We start from the raw sequence: 23028 nt of genomic DNA, 5'->3' as shown, positions 1-23028 counted from the left end.
AGGGACTTGCCAAAGTTTTTGAACATTGAAAAAACAACTGGGATTTCGAATCACACAATTCAAACTTGAAGCTCACTCGAAAGTTTCTACAGATTTAAAAAATGCATATGTGTGCTGTTGTGAAACTTATAAAGAAAAGAGAAGAACTTCTTGGGAACAAACAACCTGTGTAGTTTGTTTTAAGTTTAAATCTATGTTTTCATTTCTTTGGATAAATAAATCATTTATTTTTTTATTTAACATTACTGTGGTCAGATTTCATTGTTGAGAACTTAACTACTGTTTTTAACATGATAAATTCTTGCTTTATGAGCACATCCTAACAAATTAACTCATAATACTACCTGTATTATGAACAGTTACTGATCAGCAGCTACTCAGGTTTCTTTGGGATTAGAGGAGTATGAATAATGATAAAATTCATCTTAAAAATTATGGAAACAACTACCATGTTAGAGTAAACTTCAGTTTAATATAAACCAAAATAATTACTCTATGTTTTGACCTTCACATGAGGTCATCATCTGGAGTATATATACAAAGAAACAAGCTGCACTACAATCTACATGGTATGCTAAAGTTACATTGATTTGGTTACACTATTAGCCTGACCTGACGGAAAAAAAAATTGTTTCCATAATTTTTATGATGAATTCTGATCACCGTGTAACCATGAAGAAAAAGAATGATAAAAGCCAGTTAGAACAGTATTCATAACTCTAGAAAAAAGGCATAAGGCAAAATACGGTACCTATGAGACAGAAAGAAGTCATCATGTAATCGGATTGCCTTCTTCTAGATAACATGGGAGTTTTTATGATTTTTAATGTACTATCCAAAATATTTGAACAGTATTATTTATTCAAATTCTTGCCTGTAGATCTGGGTATTATCAAAGATAAAGAAAGTGCAAATAGGTTTTTCAGTGCAAATAGGTTACAAGCTTATAAAAGTCTGTTCGTTAAGCTTATGAAATTTTCCTCACCTCACTGAAAAATGGCAAGGATCGCAGTGTCTTCATTGGCTTACCTTGAAGTTTGTGTTTGAGCTGCAGACTTTGTCAGATGCCAAGGAAGTAGGAAGTGTTCTGATGTTAACAAAATTCCTTCTTTCTCTTCATCTGACAAACTTTATAGCTTAAACATTCCAAGCTTCAAGATAATGCCTTAGACACTGAGCTCCTTGCAATTTTTTGGGGAGGTGAGAATTTTGTAAACTTAATGAGAAGACTTTTATAAGTTTTCTTGTAAGAAAGCAGACACACATAAGTCTTCTTTCTTTCTTTTTTGTAATAAATTAATAAGAAATGACCTACTTTCACCTTTATCTTTGAAAATACCCAGAGGTCAGTGAGAAGTTTGAATGTTAGTGAGAGAACATTCATGTATAGTAGAAATATGCTGAATAACACTATAGTGGAGCCTTGGAGCACTCCATCTCTGGTCAGGAAATCTGAAGAGAGAGAAAGCTAACTACCATTATATGCAGTACAATGATTGATCACCTATTATAAGGTACATTATACCATAGTCTGCTGAGTAGTCTTCTATGCTGGATCTGATCAAATGTCTGGGAAATATCAAGAATGAAAAACTTTTTGATGGCTTGTGTCCACATCTGGATGATATGGGATAGATCTGTGGTAGCAGAATCCTTACTAGTGGTTGCTAATTGGTGAGCTTTCAGATGGTGACTGTTAGTGATCTTTTCTATTATTTTGAAGGGAACAGATGGGGATAGTGGAATGGTAGTTTAATGACACAATTCTGTATATCCTTTCCCCCCACCCCTTCCAAACACCTTTTTTGAAATCTTGAAATCTTGGATCTCTAATCTTGGAAAAGTTTTTATATGCATCTTTTACTACTCTCAAAAGAGGAACTGTGAAGTTAATAACTGAAGGACAGTATAATATATGAAGCCTTCACATATGAGAAGCAAGTGATACATGTTCCAAGGAGTAATATGGAATCTGCTCTAAAGCTTTTTTTTTTATTGGAAGTGCATTTGAAACTGCTCAATTAAATGTATTCCTGTTGTCTGAGAGATTATTCTTCATGCCTATTTCAAAAAAATGAAAGAAAGATATATTAAGGAAACTTGCTTACTGATAGAAAACATATGCAAATATAATAGGTCTTTTTAACTTTGTATTCTAAGAAATTTGAGAGATAAAGCAGAGTGAATGAGTGAGTAAAAACAACAAAATAAATGCCACAAAGGAAGTTCTCATATTGCCAAGTGAAACTACAGAAGTTTCAGCTGAATGTTGTTTTCAATTTGTTTTGTAAAGTATTTTGATGTCATCTCAGAATTGTATTTAACTTTGAGAGTCAGAGTGAAAGAATTTTACTGAGCTCATAGTGAATTACTTAATATACAGATTTGTATTTGCCATATATATATATATATATATGTTTATAGTAAATATTTTATTTATTTATTTACATATATATATATATACTCAAGCTTCATTCTTTGAAGGCAGTGCACCATCATGGATACAAATCTGAAACATTCTAGCCAAATAAAATAAAATATGGAGTAAGATAACAATGTAATACATTGTTATCTTACTCCATGTCTGACTCTCATATGTAGATTGGATATAGGTGGGGAATAACGTAATTGGAGCATGAGTTTTAAAAATATAGTACATGGTCTCCACTGTAATTATATAACTAGTGACCAATATCCCTCCATCTGAGGGCACAGCAGTCAAGTGGTTTCTGCAGAAACCACTTGACTGCCATCATTCAGATTGAACATGGGACAACTTGCTGGTTTGGTCCTGTGTACTATCAGAACACTTACTGATCATCTGTCAAATAACTTGCTGATGTTTACTTTGCCAGGTTGTAGCCTGGAGGGAGGAGTTATAACAGCTTGTGAGGAGTACTGACCAAGTTGATGCTTGAATTGTTGGTCTTGGCACTCCCTCTGTAGAAATGTTGACTGTTAATCCTCTACCTGCTTTGCCACTAATATTCTGGATTAGAGCTAGTTGTTGAAAGTTTTTTCAACATAAGTCATCTTTGAACTTACCCATTCTAATCTTAAGATTAGGATGGGTAATCAAAATTTCATTTGAAAGTGTGATTACCCATCCTAATCTTAACAATAATAGTGGCATAAAAATCCCAAGAATTTGGATGGCACACATTTAGCCCACTTAGTTCTTCAAGCCAGCAAACTCTGACTTTAAGACAAACATGTTGCTCTCTAGCTTAATTTATTTTTGTAACCGAATGGATAATAATAATAACAGGACTCTAGCTTTAAATGCAAGTTTTTTTTCCTCACCAGAGGTCAGGCCAATAGTTTTAATGGTCGACCAAATCACTGTAACTTTAGTGTACTACATAGATTGTAGTGCAGCTTGTTTCTTTGTATATATGCAACCTTAATGTGAAGATTGAAACGTCAAGTGATTATTTTACTCTAGCATTGTAGTTTCCATAATTTTTATGATGAACCTTGTGTGCTTTGCATTATGGGATACAAAAGCGTTAAGTATTAATGTAAAGCTATTAGCCTTTATATACAAGTGGCCTAGTTGTGAAGATACTTCACATGCAAACTGTTTGCTTATGCTAAAAGATAGTTTTTTTTTTTTTTCTGCATTTGTCTGAAAACTGTTCCATCTATTAATTGGCAAAATAAAATTTTAAGATTTAAAAATTTTGAATATGCATAATTGTACAGGACTTTAAATTCAAAGTTGTTTCATTATGAAGTCAGGTACAAATGTGTCCCACAACCACAAAAAGGCTTCTGACTCCCCCTGATATAGAAAGTTTATGGATAGTAAATCATGTCTGGTGGATTTCTGCTTTGTAATTGACTGACTGACTACTATCTTATTCCATCCTTTGTTTCTGCATAAGTTTTAGAGCAGTTTCTTGGAGCCAAGTCACTTCACTTCTTATAAACACAATTTTGGTAATTGTGTTTATAAAAAGTAGTTGTAAATAAATCTTCACATATCTTCACAACAACGGAAGAAAGTGTTCTTGCAAATGGACTCAATTTCGTCCTCTCTCCTACATCCATTCCTGAAGAGCTTTTTCTCACTAAGATAGAAAAAGTTGCCTCGTTACTTCCAACCCAAGATGCAAACCTACTATGGATGGAAGCTCTTTTCACAATAAATAATGCAAAGCCTCCTTCTGACAATGTTTTGCCTAGTGAAAGAGTGGCCATTAAAAAACTGAGAAAGAACAAAGACCTTATCATCCTACCAGCTGACAAAGGAAATGCCACAGTCATTCTGAATAAAACAGACTACCGCAACAAAATTCTTGAATTATTAGAGGCAGATACTTATTCTGAATTTAATATGGAGCCCATAAGAGAGTTACATAATAGGATCAACAATCTTCTAAAATCAATGTTGGAATTACCAAGGAATATCTGCCTTTTGCTCAGATCCATTCATCCTCTTATCCCTCGGTTGTTATGGCCTTCCTAAACTTCACAAAATAAATACTACTTTAAGATCCATAGTTGAAGGTATCGACTCGCTCACATATGACTTATCTAAATATATCCTCCTCCTTAAAACATCTCACAGGTAAATCCTCTTCTTACATCAAGAATTCAGCTGACTTTGTTTCCAAGATTAAAAACCTAAAACTGAACAAATCAGACATGATGGTAAGCTTCGACGTAGTTTCGCTTTACACCAATGTACCAACTCAGGAGGTTCTCGCTCTTTTCAAGAAAAATTATCAAAAAAGGTCTTCACTTTACTTACCCATTGTGTCAACTCAGTCTACTTCAGATTCTAAGACAAGATCTACAAACAAAACACCGGTGTAGCCATGGGTAGTCCGCTTGCCCTGGTGCTAGCAAACATATTTCTCGAAGACTTGGAAGAAAAAGCAATTTGTTCGGCCAAACTGAAACCTAAAATCTGGCTCCGTTATATTGATGATGTTTTTCTTATATGGGAACACAGCCCAGGCAACCTCAAAGTTTTCTTAGATCATCTAAATAACTTTCATCACAACATCAAATTCACCTCTGACAATTGTCTTTCTTTTTTAGACATAAAGCTACCAAGAGTACTAATAATATTAAAATTTCAATCTTCAGGAAGCCAACACATACAGATAGATATCTTCACGCATCCTCTCACCACTTCCCTCCACAGAAATATGGCATTATATCTACTCTTGCACATCGGGCCAGATCCTTATTATCAGACGACGAAGAGTTTCAAAATGAACTTAATTTCTTCAAAAAGCCCTTTGTCAATAATGGTTTCGCGCCAGAAAGTATTGAGAAACTTCTTTTTTGACTGTCGGCAACAAACTAATGAAGATTCTACTACCCCCAAAGCTTACATCTCCTTGCCTTACATTAGTTCTCTCCCCCCCCCTCCTAAACTGGCTAGAATTTTAAAAAAGTTTGACATCAAAACGTGCTTCTGTGCTTTACCTAAAGTCCGATCTATCCTTAGTCAGCCAAAAGAAAAACATCACCATCTTCAGTTCCCAGGAATATACAGAATTATTTGCAGTTGTTGTAAACCTTACTATGCAACTGAAAAATCAATCTTTCTCCGTCTCGAAGAGCACAAAAGGGACATCTCTAATAGAATCCGAACCACGTCTTGTTGTCTGTAAACTCTGATGAAGGCCACCAACACCAAATAGTTAGACTGGAATCAAACTTCTAATATTCACAAATGTTATGATGAATTTGAAAGACGTATCCTAGAGTCAAGAGAAATCATCCTTGATTCTACCCACATGAATAACAACCTTAGCTACAATTTGCCATATTTGCATAGCTCTGCTGTTCAAATAACTGTTCAAATCAGTGCTGGTGTTCTCGCGAGATCAAACGCACACGAGATCATGTAGCTAGAACTGAAGCGCAGCCTCCAATTTGAACTTAACTGTAGTTTTTTTGATAGCTCTGTTATGGTGTGTAATGTTTCTGTCGGTCTTTTTTTGTATATATCTTTGTACTTTGACACCTGACGAAGTTGGCTTACCAACGAAACTAGTTGTGTCCGTATTAAACTTTTATTCTTAATTATCTCGGGGATTAAGTCATTAAAATTATTGAACACACACACACACACACACGCACACACACACACACACACATATATATATATATATATAAGTGCCTTCCATGGGCCATGGATGAGTATGTTACAGGGAGTATCCTTTAAGATTAGTTTTTATCTATACTTCTTTGGTCCAGTAGAGAATCAGGTGATTTATTGCATTTGAAGAATTTAAAACTTGGTAATTTATCCTTGTTTTTTAGGTGAAGCGCATGATATCATCATATGTTGGTGAAAATGCTGAATTTGAAAGACAGTATTTATCTGGTGAGCTGGAACTAGAATTTGTACCTCAGGTAAATTTTTATTTTATGTATTTTTGATGTTAATTAGAATTTGCTTAACAGATATGTGTAGTCAAGTGAAATTTAATTAGAATTTAAACTAAAATTATTATTTATGATTTAGAAACATAAGGCTTATACTTCTGCATCTTAATTCATCTTGCACATCTTTTTTAGCTTTTTCAGCACAAATGCATCACATCCATATGCTTCTCAACTTCTTAAAACTTGCCATCCTTTTTCACCTAGTTCTCTTCTAGCTACTTCTGTACAAATCTACCTTCCCTTAGAATAATGTTCTCACATTTGAGATTGTAATAAAAGAAAAAAGGGAAAAAAAAACTCTCTAAAAATCTTTAATGCTCTCTGTAAGAGTGTTTTTCATTAAGGCAGTATCCATTTCAGAGGAATTTGAGAGTGACAAGAGCAATCTTTATGGATTATTTTAATTGAAGATGAGTTAGCCAATCTCATACAGAGGTAGCAGGGTTTTTTCCCTCCCGAAAACTCGGGTTTTTTATTCTGCATGTAGACAAATCAGCCTTGAGAATACATGCAATTTACAGACAAAAAATACTAGTGGTGGCAGGCAGCAATGGTGTTGGTGATGGTAGTATCATTTCGCTGTAGTTGATGGATGGAGTGGTGATGGTGGAGACAGAGAGTTGTAGAGTAAGTGCCCTCCCTTGATGAGTCTTTGGACTCCTTGGAGGTGTCATGTAATAATAATAATTTTCTCAATCTCAATAGCCAATTATCTTTCCTGAGCTGAGACTCAAGTTATAACATGTTGAAAGCCTAGTCAATTCAGTCTGTTTCTACCTTATATCTTTAGAGGCATGCTCAGCTGAATTGGCTAGGCCTTTGACATGTTTGTATAACTTAAGTTTCAGCGCAGGAAAGATGCCACAGAAATGGAAAGAATGTGTGATAGTTGTGTTGTACAAGTGTGGTGACCAGCGAGATACCCCAGAATTCAATCCTTTGACCATTGTTGTTCAATCTATGCATCAATGACATTAGGAAGGATCTGATGGGAGATATTCAATTATTATTATTATTACACCCTCCATGGAGTTGGCAGACTCATCTTGGGAAGTTCATTCAACTGACAACATATTTATCATACAGAATCTTAAAATCCTTAACACTACTTGCATTAACAATACATTCTGGTAATGTGTTCCATTCACTGGCATTTCTCCATCTAAAGAATCTACTCCTCACATCCCTTTTCACCACACTTTTACATTGTTTGTTGATGATGCAAAGATATGCAGGGCAATCAGGGATCCTGCTGATATCCAGCTTAGAGAATAATTTGAATAGGCTTTAAATTTGGGCATATGAAAGCTGTCAGTTCAATGTTAGTAAGTGTCAAGTTATGCATTATAACATGACGAGATTTCCAATATCATATTATTAGTGAGATTATGCTAAAAGAAACTGGAGGCTAGAGATCTTGGTGTAATGGTGAATGGGATTTTGAAGGTCACATAGCAAAAATTGCAAATATAGCTCAGAGGATAATTGCGATGTTCAAGTGAACTTTGATATGTAAGGATAAGAAAGTAATTTTTCCTCTTTACAAGGCCTTGATAAGACCTCATCTAGACTACTGTGTGCAAATTTCATCTCCTGTGTTCCAAGGGGATAGAGAAGCTGTGGAAAGGGTGCAAAGAAGAGTTACAAAGATTTTATATCAGGATTATGGAATTTAGATTATAAGTACAGATTGCAAGTATGTTGACCAATGATGTTAATTCATCATCAAATTCCTGCCATGTACCCTCAAGGGGTGTACAGGATATGACAGTACTACATGAAAAAATTACATCATTACTAACTTCCTATCTACAATTTTCCTCCAAATCAGTCTGTTACTTGTTAAGACTCCAACATTATCAGATCTTATATTTCTATCGTCTAAGGCACTTTGTACCATATCAATCCACCTATATCTTGGTCTTCCTCTGGGTCGTTTTCCTGCCAACCTGGCAGAGAACACTTGTTTTGCTAATCTTTCCTCGCTCATTCTGTTTAAGTGACCATACCACCTGAGATTAGCTCTGCTAATGCATTCTTGGATGCTGACAATGTCAAGTTCTTTCCTAATATCCTCATTTTTAATATGATATTGCCATTGATGCCATCTGTTGACGCCTCTAATCTTTCTCAGAACTCTCATATCTGTGGTCTCTAGTCTTTGGTCAAGTGTTTTACTTCTGATCCAGCTCTCAGATCCATAAGTTAAAACTGGTTTGAACACTGTCTTGTATACAGCCAATTTAGTGTTCCGACTAATTTCTCTCTTATTCCATTTGAATTTATTCAATTGACTTCCCACCATACCAGTTTTGCTGATTCTGTTATCTATTTCTATATTTAATTTACCATCTTCAGTAAAAATCTTGCCTAAGTAGCTGAAATGTTTTACTTGTTCCACAGGTTCTCCATTCACAACACAGTTGACATTTTCAATGATTCTGCCTATTTTCATTGTCTTTGTCTTTTTATTGCTGACCTTCATACCATATCTATTACAACAGCAATTGAATTTAGTCAGAGAATCTTGCAGACTTGTAGCGGATTTATTTAGAAGTATAACATCATCTGCATAAAGCAAAGAGCTGAGATTATCACCTCCAATTTTTATATCAGGTTTAATACCACTTTCCTTCATAATGTGATCCATATAGATAATGAATAACAGAGGGGATAATGTACATCCTTGTCTCACACCAGATTTAACATTAAACCATCGTCCTGTACTTCCTTCAGTTCTAACTGCTGACTTACAACTCAAATAAAGACTAAGTATTGCTTGATATAATGCCCCATTGACACCATATAACTGCAGTGTATTGAATAGCTTCTCTCTTGGCACTTTGTCATATGCCTTTTCCAAATCGACAAAACTTAAATACAGATCTTTGTTATATTCCCATGCTTTCTCGACTATTTGTCGTAAAGTGAAGATCTGATCCTGACAGCCTCTATTTGGCCTGAATCCAGCTTGTTCTTCACCAAGCTTTTCTTCCACAATTCTTCTCAACCGTTTCTCAAGTATACTTCCATAGATCTTGACAGGAGCACTCAGTAGGGAAATACCTCTGTAATTCTCACATTCAGTTTTATTTCCCTTTTTATATATGGGTACTATGAGAGCTCTACTCCAATCATCGGGAATTCGTCCCTCTGTCCAGGCTTTCTGAACTATGCAGTGCAGCCACTGTAAGACTTTTATACCACCATACTTCAGCATTTCTGGTCGAATATCATCTACTCCTGCTGCCTTTCCACATTTCAAGCCTTTGATGGCTTTTTCTACTTCAAGTATGGATATGTATTCCTGACTGCATGCCTGGTCAGTGTTTTTTATCACTGTGCTGTCATCACTGCTTGTTTCATTTAGCAGTTTTTCAAAGTAATTACTCCATACTTCAAGGATATCTTTTTCTGCTGTTTTCATGTCACCTTTATCATCTCTAACTCCTTTTACAGCACTCTTTCCTCCAATCCTAAGCTTCTTCAACAACCTCCAGAATATTTTGCGACCTTTTTGATATTTATTTTCTATATTCTTGCCAAAGTCCTCCCATGACTTTTGTTTAGCTAGATTTACACACTGTTTAGCTTTCTTACATTTGTCTCTGTATTCTGTAAGAGTAAAAGTTGACTTATTTGACAGGAACTTTTGATATGCTTTCTTCTTTTCCTTCACTGCCTCTTTAACTTCCTGTCTCCACAAGGGAGTTTTGATTTTTTTATCCTTGCACACAACCTCACCACATGCCTCTCTGGCAGAATCAATCAATGTTTTCTTCAGAGTTTGCCACTGAATCTGCAAGGTTTAATTCCTGTTCTCAAACTCTTTCATTTTCTTTTCAATAATCTTTCTGTATTTTAGTCTACAGTTGACATCTGAGAGCTGCTCAACTTTTATTCGCTTTAAAACTTTCTTACATGTTATTCTTTTCAATATGAAATTTAATTTTATCCTTCTCAAGACTAAATAGTGATCACTTCCAATTTCAAATCCTCTGTACACTCTGGTGTCCTGCACCAGGGAGAAAACATCACTATCAACAATAACATAGTCAATGAGACTTTTCTTATTCCTTGCCTCTTCTCTCCATGTGAATTTGTGCACATTTTTATGTTGGAACATGGTGTTAGTAATAACCAGTCCATGTCCTGAGCAGAAATCCATCAGATATTTGCCATTATTATTAGCTTTGCTCTTTTCTCCAAATTTTCCCAAAATATTTTTGTATGTCTCACAATCATTTCCTACTCTGCTATTTAGATCCCCAACAAGGACCAAATTTTTTTTTTTTAATTGAGTCAGTTGCTTTTTCTAAAGCCTCAAAAAATTCGTCCACTTCTACCTTAGTAGAACCTACTGTGGGATCATAGGCACAAATAAGTCTCATTGTCCAGTTCCCCATTCTCATATTTGCCCACATTACTCTACTTGAGACTGACTGCCATTCAAGAAGATTAGCCTCGTATTTTGTGTTGAATACTATGGCTACTCCTTCTTTTCCTTGATTGTCATTGCCTGAATATAACATTTTGTATTTATTGCTCAGAAAGATCTCACCAGTTTTGGTCTTTTTTGTTTCAGTCACCCCTATTATGTCGATCTGGTACTTATCTAATTCCTCAGCTAGCTCCATTTCTTTGCCATTCAGGCTTCTTACGTTGATAGTACCGATCTTTAACTCTGATGATGTTGAGTTGGGGTTTGTTTTCAGTTTTGTTCCAGTAGCTGACTTTTTGCTGTTCGCCCTGGTTCCCTGGCGAAAACAACGGGGGCCTTGTTTAACCGGGCGACGCCCCAGCCGGCATGAAATTTTGTCATGTTGTACCATCATTTTTATTTTGGTTTAACCAATAAGAATACAATTTGGTCAGCTAAATTCCAAATTGCCAGCCCATCCTCGTTCGTTCCGTATCAAAGTAGATACCCAACAGGGTGCACCACGAGAAGGTGAGGATTGGACATTAGGTCAGAAGCCCTGGTCGGTTCTCCGCATTCCTTTAAAGGCTATGTGGAGGTCTCCTCTCAGTTATACAGCTTTGACCCTTAAGCACCCCATTCAGGCCTCCATGGAGTCGAAAGACTCATCGTGGGAGGTCCCTCCTAGGAAGCACAAAGTCTATCATACCACTCCTTAAACGCATTGACCATTTTCGCTCTCACCACTCTATCAGGTGATGCATTCCATGGTTCAACCACCCTCCATGCAAAGAAACCACTCCTCACCCTCTTTCTCACAGTTTCCTTTCGTAACTTCCAGGGATGACCCCTTGTCATGACTCCTTCCTGCTGTTCAACCAAGCAAAAGGACTCCCCAGTGTCAACTCTGTAACAACCTCTCAACAGTTTAAAAGTCTCAACTATCCTATCAACTAAACTATTCACCAAACTCTGCAGTCCACACTCCCTCAGCCAATCCTCATATCTAACATTGTACAGTCTTGACACCATCTTTGTTATTCACCTTTGTACCCTTTCCACAGTTAATTTATCCCCTTCAAATCCTGGGGACCAGATCTGAGAACCATAATCTAAGTGTGGTCTGATCAGCGTCTTATACAACGGAATGATAACCTCTGCAGGTCAGTGTCCTTCTCATTATTGCAGCAATCCTCTGTGTTACCTTCACTACCTTTGCAATATGTCCCCTAAATTTCAGGTTTCTATCAATCATCAACCCCAGATCTCTTGTCTCCCCTACTTCCTCCAGTATAACTCCTCCCATAGAGTATGCAGTGTCCCAAACCTCAAGACCTTACATTTTGCTGCATTAAACTGACACCCCCATTCATTTGCCCATCTATCTAGCGTATTCAAATCCTCTTGCAGGACTACCACATCTGCACTATTACTAATAACCCTTCACAGCTTCGCATCATCTGCAAACAACTGAATATCCACTTTCAATCTATGAACAATGTCATTGATATAAACATTAAACAATATAGGTCCCAGTGCTGAGCCCTGTGGAATCCCACTTGTAACCTTCTGCTTCTTTGATATTGTTCCACCATACACAACTCTCTCTGATACCTATCGGACAGCCAATCTGAATCCAGTTGACCAATCTGACATCCAGACCAATGTGCTGCAACTTGAATATCAGCTTATCATGTGGCACCCTGTCAAATGCCTTTGCTAAGTCTAGGAAAATGGCAGTATATGCCTTTTCCTCATCTAATGCTCTTGTAACTTTATCATAAAAGGCTAGCATATTGCTAAAACAAGAATACCCCTTCACAAATCCATGTTGACTCTCACAAGATAACATTACCCTCATCAGCCCAATGCTGTATGTGGTCTCTCACTACTTTCTCCAAGATCTTACTAACTACTGGTGACACACAAACTGGCCTATAATTAGACACTTCCACTCTGCTACCACCCTTATGCAATGGCACTATCTTACCTTCCTTCCATTCCATGGGCACCTTTCCTGCAGCCAGACTTTCATTGAAAAGCCAGGTCAAAGGCACTGTCAGTTCCTTAGCACATTCTCTCAAAACTCGTGGTGAAATACCATCCAGAGTACTCAGTATGTGGAACACTCTCCCCCTGCACCTCTAAACCTCGAAACTGCCCTATCCCTCTAGTATTCAAATTGACTCCTCCAGTAAAGTGTTCATTGAACAATTCCACTATGTCCTCTGCATCAGTAGAGGAAAAATGACTTAGATCCAAGGAAATTCCCTAGGATTTTCCTTTGATCTAAGGGCCAATCTTTTCTCATATTCCAGTTTTGCCTTCCTTACCATACTAGTCACTCTCCTGGCGTGTGTCTTATATTTTTCATGCATCTTCTCTTCACCTGTCTCCTTATATCTCTTCTATAGCCTCTTTTTCGCATGCAGTTCCTGTTTAATGTTGTTTGTCATCCACTTTACTCCAAATTGTGTCCTCTTCTTCACTCATAGAATACAGCTTACCATTGCTGCTAACAAATGTTCCTTCACAGTTTCCCAACCACTAATGATACCCCGACCTTCCAATTCCTCCCTCATAGAATACAGCTTACCATTGCTGCTAACAAATGTTCCTTCACAGTTTCCCAACCACTAATGATACCCCGACCTTCCAATTCCTCCCTCATAGAATACAGCTTACCATTGCTGCTAACAAATGTTCCTTCACAGTTTCCCAACCACTAATGATACCCCGACCTTCCAATTCCTCCCTCATAGAATACAGCTTACTTGCTGCTAACAAATGTTCCTTCACAGTTTCCCAAGCACTAATGATACCCCGACCTTCCATTTCCTCCCTCCATGAAACTATTATAATCAAATATGACTATTACAATCACCTGCTTTATAATTCCTCATACGTTCCCATCTCTTTGATACTCCTGCATGTCTATTTATTTTCCAAGTCAAAACCATATGGTCACTCTCTCCAACTGTTGGGAGATGTTATTATCAACTCTTCTGATGCTATAACCAAATTCAAAACTCTTGAACCTCTTGTTCCCTCTGTTACATGTTGCCTAAGACATTTGTCCCTCAAGAATTCTAGAAATTCCCATTCCATTCCCTTATTGCTACATGCATCTTTCTCTCCCCAATACTGTTGTAGTTAAAATCTCCCATAACAATCATTCTTCTTGCACTTGCCATGCTCAACTGTCTCAACATCTCCTGGTCCCCACCTTCTATGCTCCTTGGTCTGTAGCAACATCCCACTAAATATCCTGTCTTGTCCACCTCACACCATATGCTTTCAAAATCATTAGTGTCACAGCCTTCCAAAGCTCTTAGAGGACATAGGTCGTCACTTATCATAAGCAGTACTTCACCACCAGGCTTTCCCTTCCTATCCTGTCGAAAAATGCTATACCCAGCAACTTCTATTCCTGTTATTATATCTTCTTCTGTCAACCACATCTCGGTGATCCCAATAATCTTTGGCGAGGCTGATGCTATCAGTGCCACCAATTCTTCTCCCTTATTCCAAATACTCCTGGCATTAGTATAAAGCATAAAAATGTCATTGTTTCTATACCCAGCATTATCCCCTCTAGATGCCACTGGGCTCAGCGTTACCTGATGTCATCCCCCTTCTCCCAAGTACCTATTCCCACAAGAGGCCACCCCTGCTACCATCCACACTTGGACACACTGACTCGTTCAGAACAGCAATCTCTCCAGATGCTTACATCCTTTCTCATTCAAATTCAAGCGGTCTCTTGCATACAATTCCTCTCTGCTCTCAAATGCACTCCAAGCATGCACATATTCCAATCCTCTCTTCTGATACATTCTCACTATTATGCCATTCAATATCACTGCTCTTCTGCTCAGCTCGTCACTATCATACCTAGGCAACACACACATACTATCATTCCTCTCTGTGTTTTCTTTCATACAACCTCAAGCAAGAATCTCATATATTTCGCTGCCCTATTTACACCATCACTCAAGTCATTTGTTCCCACCATCACAATCATCTCATCCACCCTTTCACCTCTCTTAATTGCCATAGCCACACTTTCCTCCTGACAAACACTCCTCACGCATCCTATCTTGAATACCACAGATCATTGAGTCCCCATGCATTACACCTCTTACCACCCTATTCCTCGATTGCTCACATGCATCCCTCACTCTCTCTCTCCTGTAACAGTTTCTCTCTGTGCTCCCCTACTTACCTGCCTTCCTGACATCACTCTATCCATAGTCTCTGTGCATTCCTCTCATTCCCTCTCTCTTGTGTTTCCATTCTTTCCTCTTCTATCATTCCTATATCTGACACTCATTCCCTCACTTCCACTTATCCTATTCTCACCTCTTCTATCATTCATACAATTCTCTCTCATTCCCTCTCTTCTACTGTTCCCATTCTCTCCTCTTCTATCACTCCCATAACTCTCTCTGTTCCTATTCTCTCTTCTTCTACCATTCCCATAACTCTCTCTCATTCCCTCTCCTCTACTGTTGTTCCTATTCTCTCCTCTTCCCTCATTCCCATAACTCTCTCTCACTCCTCCTCTGATTCACCTTGCATTCATCTTTTCCATTCACCTAAAATAATAGGAGAAAGAGGGGGTGATATGATAGAGGTCTATAAACTTCCGAATGGGTGTCATAGGATATCATCTGATGAAGTTTTTCATTATATAGAAGATGGGGAAAGAATGCGGGGCATCTATGGAAGTTAAGTTTGTTTGCAGTTATGAAAGGAGTCGAAACCAGAGTTTTTTTTTTTTTTTTTTTTTTTCCTCCCTAAAAGAGCAGTGAGTGAACAGAATGGTTTGCCTGTTGAAAGTAGTGAGCTAGGGAAGGTATTACAGCAAGTTTTGGTGATATAAAGCCTCTCTTAATGAGCCCTTGACTCTTTGGAGGTCTCGGATAATAACACTGGTCTGTTTAACTAGAATTGTTCATTCTTCAATTTTCTACTAAGTTTTTAATAATAGTAGCGCTGTAATAGACAGTCTGCCATACTCACCAAGTGTTTCCTCCGAGAATCACTACCTCCAGCTATTCAGAAAAAGAACTTTTTGATTTCCTCTCTCTCTCAGCTGCTTGTCGTGCATGGTACAGTTTTTGCATTCTCATGAGGGCATGAAATAAAATTTAAAAAAATGAAAAATTGTTTGAACTTTGGAATAATTTTCAACTCTTGATACTGTTTAGAATCTGCAGAATTAAAATAGCATTTTGATTGTGAAAATTGATCACATGATCAAAAGAGTAAACCATGTGAACAACACGGTAAGAAATTCAAAATGCTATATTGATGTAGTGTAATTTGGGATGAACGATGAAGAATAGTGCAGATGGTCTAGCCTTACAAGAAGACTTAGACTAAGTGAATGGGCATGGGAGTTGTGAAATGTAAGGTTTTAAAATTTGAAAACAAATATGGAATGTAGAATTTTTTCTTGGTGGGAATATATTGTTGGAGGTGGAGGAAATAAGAAATCTTGCAGTGATGATGAATAAAGATCTGAAATTTAAAGGACATGTTACCAAACTTTTGAGGTCAACAATGAATTCTGGCAACGAAGCAAACGACACTAACTTGTAGAAGTAAGGAAATTCTGGTTTCATTGTATAATGCTCTGATCATGCCATGTATGGACTACTGTGCACAGATTTGGTCACCTTGTCTTTCAAAAGGTTGAAGAGATGTTGGAGAGTGTCCAGAGGAGATTGACCAAAATAGTTTCTAATCTCTGGAATGTTGAATATGAAGAAAGGTTGAGACAATGCAATTTGCACAGTCCTAGTGGATAGGAGGAAGAAGAGTGATGTTATAGATGTACAAGCAGGTAAGGAGTTGTTGTAGTACTAATTGAAGAGGTTTTTCATAAAATGTTGGGAGATTGAGGGAAAACAAGAAGTCATCCCTGGAAACTTTTTAAGAAGGATGTGAGCAAGGGAGTGTGAAGCAGGTTTTTTGCATAGAGAGTTCTGAATGATTGGAATGCATTCCCGAGAGCATGGTGTCCGCATGTGTGTATGACAGAAGGTACCTACTAGCTGAGTGTGACTCTGTGTGTGGGGGGTCTAAAGATAATAATAACAATAACAAAGATGTCTTCCTGAACTGTTTTCAAGTGGTCTTCATTCAAGCAAAAAGAAAAGTATGTTTTGTTCAGATTGTCTTACTGGAAATGGAGTACATTTTTTGGGGGGTGGAGGGGTGGAATTCCAGATTTCTCATAATTTTCTACTTGCAGTACTGAAATGTACTTATTACTGCATTCTTCTGAATCTTTTCTGTTGGCATTTTGCAACTATATTTCATTTAATAATTTTTCAAGGTCATTATTCCACACATCTAGCAGATCCTTAGCTTAAATTTTTTTTGTCACCTTCATTATCTCTCATTTCTTTTGTTAATATGCTTTTCTCTATTACTAGGGTTTTTCAATAACTTCCAGAAAATTTTGCTTTCTTTGTAATATTTATTTTCTATATTCTTTCCAAAATCTTCTATGACTTGTGTCTAGATACTTTTATATATATAATATTACATTTATTTCTATATTCTGTAAAGATTATTCTGCTTATTTCCAAGGAACTTTCTATATGATTTCTTTTCTTGGCTTGTTGAGTCTACCATGGACTCAAGAACATTCTGTCCTTGCAAACAACTTCACCACTTGCTTTTTTGGTTAATTAAATCAATGTTTCTTTGCATTTTGCCACTGGATTCTCTAAAGGTTGATTTTTATATCCAACTCTTGCTTTTTCTCTGGTAATCATATTTCTCATTTGAAAGCCACTTGACTTAGATTCTTTTTACAAATTTTTTATATATTTTTTTTTCTTTCTAGTGGTATTCATTTTTATCCTGCTTAAACCAAATGGTGATTATTTACTTTAAATCCTTGTTTGAAATACCCTATATATTCTTGTCCTAGCACTATTATCGGTGAATTTACCCAAGACTAGTGGCTAAAATCAAAGATAGTCCTTTGGCACAAGAAAAATTGTAAACTAGATATAGACTTGTCAGTTCTTATTTCTTTTCAGTTGGTTCATTAATTATTCAAAACAGAATCTCAAATATGGAAGAATATCTTCAGTAAAACAGATAGCTTGTACTGTTCTTTTGTGCTCTTTTGGAATTTGATATATTTAAGCAAACAATAATTATATCAAACTTATCCAAGCTATTTATTTATAGGCAAAGTCTAGCAGTAGCTTGATATTTCCTATATTGGAGCTGGAGCTATCCAGTTGCTCCATAGACTTCTTACAACTGCACTTGAACATGTATTCAGAAAAACTGATGAACCTCCAAGTGTATGAGTGTCTTATGAAAGAGACTATGCAACCTTTGATTTTTTGATGATATTGCCATTTTTACAAAAGACCACTGAATTAATTGGAAGTCAAATGAACTGAACAACATAAGCAAATTGGTTTGACTTTTTAATGTTATGAAATGTTACAAAAACAAAAGTTATGACTAACACTTAAATTACTAATTTGCAGGTTATTGATGAATATATGCTAGAGTATACCTATCATGCATAAATAATATCTTTTGATGACAGATGTGACATTGAAATACATTCCAGAATAACCAAAGCACAGAATAATTACTTGAGATCAAGTCAGTGGATTCAGAGTAATTTGCTTATCTATTTTGACAAGGAGCTCTTTCACTTGTCCATCCACACTGATATATAGTACCCAGACTTACTCTTTAACAAAAAAACATGCACAGTGCAATGACAAGCAGTATTTTGGGGAATTAAGAGCACAGCAGATAAAAAAAAAATGCAGATATTAGATAGATTACAAATTGTTGATATAGTTCACAGTGCCAAAGAATTATTTTGGTTAGAAATAAGAGATGATCATTAAACAAATTAAGAGTGTAAATACGTATTGTCAGTGACAGTATTATCATCATCAAATTCCTGCCATGTACCCTCAAGGGGTGTACAGGATATGACAGTACTACATGAAAAAATTACATCATTACTAACTTCCTATCTACAATTTTCCTCCAAATCAGTCTGTTACTTGTCAAGACTCCAACATTATCAGATCTTATATTTCTATCGTCTAAGGCACTTTGTACCGTATCAATCCACCTATATCTTGGTCTTCCTCTGGGTGGTTTTCCTGCCAACCTGGCAGAGAACACTTGTTTTGCTAATCTTTATTCTCCCATTCTATTTAAGTGACCATACCACCTGAGATTAGCTCTGCTAACGCATTCCTGGATGCTGACAATGTCAAGTTCTTTCCTAATATCCTCATTTTTAATATGATATTGCCATTGATGCCATCTGTTCACGCCTCTAATCTTTCTCAGGACTCTCATATCTGCAGTCTCTAGTCTTTGGTCAAGTGTTTTACTTCTGACCCGGCTCTCAGATCCATAAGTTAAAACTGGTTTGAACACTGTCTTGTATACAGCTAATTTAGTGTTCCGACTAATTTCTTTCTTATTCCATATGAATTTATTCAATTGACTTCCCACCATACCAGCTTTGCTGATTCTGTTGTCTATTTCTATATTTAATTTACCATCTTCAGTAAAAATCGTGCCTAAGTAGCTGAAATGTTTTACTTGTTCCACAGGTTCTCCATTCACAACACAGTTGACATTTTCAATGATTCTGCCTATTTTCATTGTCTTTGTCTTTTTATTGCTGACCTTCATATCATATCTATTACAACAGCTATTCAATTTAGTCAGAGAATCTTGCAGACTTGTAGCAGATTTATTTAGAAGTATAACATCATCCACATAAAGCAAAGAGCTGACATTAACATCTCCAATTTTTATATCAGGTTTAATACCACATTCCTTCATAATGTGATCCATATAGATAATGAATAACAGAGGGGATAATGTACATCCTTGTCTCACACCAGATTTAACATTAAACCATCTTCCTGTACTTCCTTCAATTCTAACTGCTGACTTACAACTCAAATAAAGACTAAGTATTGCTTGATATAATGCCCCTTCGACACCATATAACTGCAGCGTATTGAATAGCTTCTCTCTTGGCACCTTGTCATATGCCTTTTCCAAATCGACAAAACTTAATTACAGATCTTTGTTATATTCCCATGCTTTCTCGACTATTTGTCGTAAAGTGAAGATCTCATCCTGACAGCCTCTATTTGGCCTGAATCCAGCTTGTTCTTCACCAAGCTTTTCTTCCACAATTCTTCTCAACCATTTCTCAAGTATACTTGCATAGATCTTGCCAGGAACACTCAGTAGGGAAATACCTTTGTAATTCTCACATTCAGTTTTGTTTCCCTTTTTATATATGGGTACTATGAGAGCTCTACTCCAATCATCGGGAATTCGTCCCTCTGTGCAGGCTTTCTGAACTATGCAGTGCAGCCACTGTAAGACTTTTATACCACCATACTTCAGCATTTCTGGTCGAATATCATCTACTCCTGCTGCCTTTCCACATTTCAAGCCTTTGATGGCTTTTTCTACTTCAAGTATGGATATGTATTCCTGACTGCATGCCTGGTCAGTGTTTTTTATCACTGTGCTGTCATCACTGCTTGTTTCATTTAGCAGTTTTTCAAAGTAATTACTCCATACTTCAAGGATATCTTTTTCTCCTGTTTTCATGTCACCTTTATCATCTCTAACTCCTTTTACAGCACTCTTTCCTCCATTCCTAAGCTTCTTCAACAAACTCCAGAATATTTTGCCACCTTCTTGATATTTATTTTCTATATTCTTGCCAAAGTCCTCCCATGACTTTTGTTTAGCTAGTTTTACACACTGTTTAGCTTTCTTAAATTTGTCTCTGTATTCTGTAAGAGTAAAAGCTGACTTATTTGCCAGGAACTTTTGATATGCTTTCTTCTTTTCCTTCACTGCCTCTATAACTTCCTGTGTTCACCAAGGGAGGTCTGATTTTTTTTATCCTTGCACACAACCTCACCACATGCCTCTCTGGCAGAATCAATCAATGTTTTCTTCAGAGTTTGCCACCGAATCTCCAAGGTTTGATTCTTGTTCTTAAACTCTTTCATTTTCTTTTCAATAATCTTTCTGTATTTTAGTCTACAGTTGACATCTGAGAGCTGCTCAACTTTTATTCGCTTTAAAACTTTCTTACATGTTATTCTTTTCAATATGAAATTCAATTTTATCCTTCTCAAGACTAAATAGTGATCACTTCCAATTTCAAATCCTCTGTACACTCTGGTGTCCTGCACCGGGGAGAAAACATCACTATCAACAATAACATAGTCAATGAGACTTTTCTTATTCCTAGCCTCTTCTCTCCATGTGAATTTGTGCACATTTTTATGTTGGAACATGGTGTTAGTAATAACCAGTCCATGTCCTGAGCAGAAATCCAACAGATATTTGCCATTATTATTAGCTTTGCTCTTTTCTCCAAATTTTCCCAAAACATTTTTGTATGTCTCACAATCATTTCCTACTCTGCTATTTAGATCCCCAACAAGGACCAACTTTTCCTTTTTCATTGTGACAGTTGCTTTTTCTAAAGCCTCAAAACATTCGTCCACTTCTACCTTAGTAGAACCTTCTGTGGGACCATAGGCACAAATAAGTCTCATTGTCCAGTTCCCCATTCTCATATTTGCCCACATTACTCTACTTGAGACTGACTGCCATTCCAGAAGATTAGCCTTGTATTTTGTGTTGAATTTTGTGACAGTATTATCATCATCATCATCATCATCAAATTCCTGCCATGTACCCTCAAGGGGTGTACAGGATATGATAGTACTATATGAAAAATTTACATCATTACTAACTTCCTATCTACAATTTTCCTCCAAATCAGTCTGTTACTTGTCAAGACTCCAACATTATCAGATCTTATATTTCTATCGTCTAAGGCACTTTGTACCGTATCAATCCACCTATATCTTGGTCTTCCTCTGGGTCGTTTTCCTGCCAACCTGGCAGAGAACACTTGTTTTGCTAATCTTTCCTCTCCCATTCTATTTAAGTGACCATACCATCTGAGATTAGCTCTGCTAACGCATTCCTGGATGCTGACAATGTCAAGTTCTTTCCTAATATCCTCATTTTTAATATGATATTGCCATTGATGCCATCTGTTCACGCCTCTAATCTTTCTCAGGACTCTCATATCTGCGGTCTCTAGTCTTTGGTCAAGTGTTTTACTTCTGACCCAGCTCTCATATCCATAAGTTAAAATTGGTTTGAACACAGTCTTGTATACAGCTAATTTAGTGTTCCGACTAATTTCTTTCTTATTCCATATGAATTTATTCAATTGACTTCCCACGATACCAGCTTTGCTGATTCTGTTGTCTATTTCTATATTTAGTTTACCATCTTCAGTAAAAATTGTGCCTAAGTAGCTGAAATGTTTTACTTGTTCCACAGGTTCTCCATTCACAACACAGTTGACATTTTCAATGATTCTGCCTATTTTCATTGTCTTTGTCTTTTTATTGCTGACCTTCATACCATATCTATTACAACAGCTATTCAATTTAGTCAGAGAATCTTGCAGACTTGTAGCGGATTTATTTAGAAGTATAACATCATCCGCATAAAGCAAAGAGCTGACATTAACATCTCCAATTTTGATATCAGGTTTAATACCACATTCCTTCATAATGTGATCCATATAGATAATGAATAACAGAGGGGATAATGTACATCCTTGTCTCACACCAGATTTAACATTAAACCATCTTCCTGTACTTCCTTCAATTCTAACTGCTGACTCACAACTCAAATAAAGACTAAGTATTGCTTGATATAATGCCCCATTGACACCATATAACTGCAGCGTATTGAATAGATTCTCTCTTGGCACCTTGTCATATGCCTTTTCCAAATCGACAAAACTTAAATACAGATCTTTGTTATATTCCCATGCTTTCTCGACTATTTGTCGTAAAGTGAAGATCTGATCCTGACAGCCTCTATTTGGCCTGAATCCAGCTTGTTCTTCACCAAGCTTTTCTTCCACAATTCTTCTCAACCGTTTCTCAAGTATACTTGCATAGATCTTGCCAGGAACACTCAGTAGGGAAATACCTCTGTAATTCTCACATTCAGTTTTATTTCCCTTTTTATATATGGGTACTATGAGAGCTCTACTCCAATCATCGGGAATTCGTCCCTCTGTCCAGGCTTTCTGAACTATGCAGTGC

General features: G+C 36.7%; 1 protein-coding gene across 1 annotated transcript in view; it reads left to right on the top strand.

Annotated features, from left to right (window-relative positions):
• Window positions 1-23028, top strand: part of SCOT (Succinyl-CoA:3-ketoacid CoA transferase) — a 210706-nt gene that overhangs the window by 30182 nt on the left and 157496 nt on the right. The window contains exon 4 of the mRNA XM_090408800.1: window positions 6286-6378. Within this exon, the coding sequence (XP_090264926.1) occupies window positions 6286-6378 (93 nt within the window). The remainder of the gene's footprint in view (window positions 1-6285; window positions 6379-23028) is intronic.

The sequence above is a fragment of the Typopeltis vanoorti genome, chromosome 19 (genome assembly GCF_054136105.1).
Source record: "Typopeltis vanoorti isolate ZY-2024b chromosome 19, IOZ_Tvanoo_1.0, whole genome shotgun sequence".
Classification (NCBI taxonomy): domain Eukaryota; kingdom Metazoa; phylum Arthropoda; class Arachnida; order Uropygi; family Thelyphonidae; genus Typopeltis; species Typopeltis vanoorti.
Note: the sequence above shows the minus strand (reverse complement) of the source record. Positions and strands in the feature narration are given on the sequence as shown.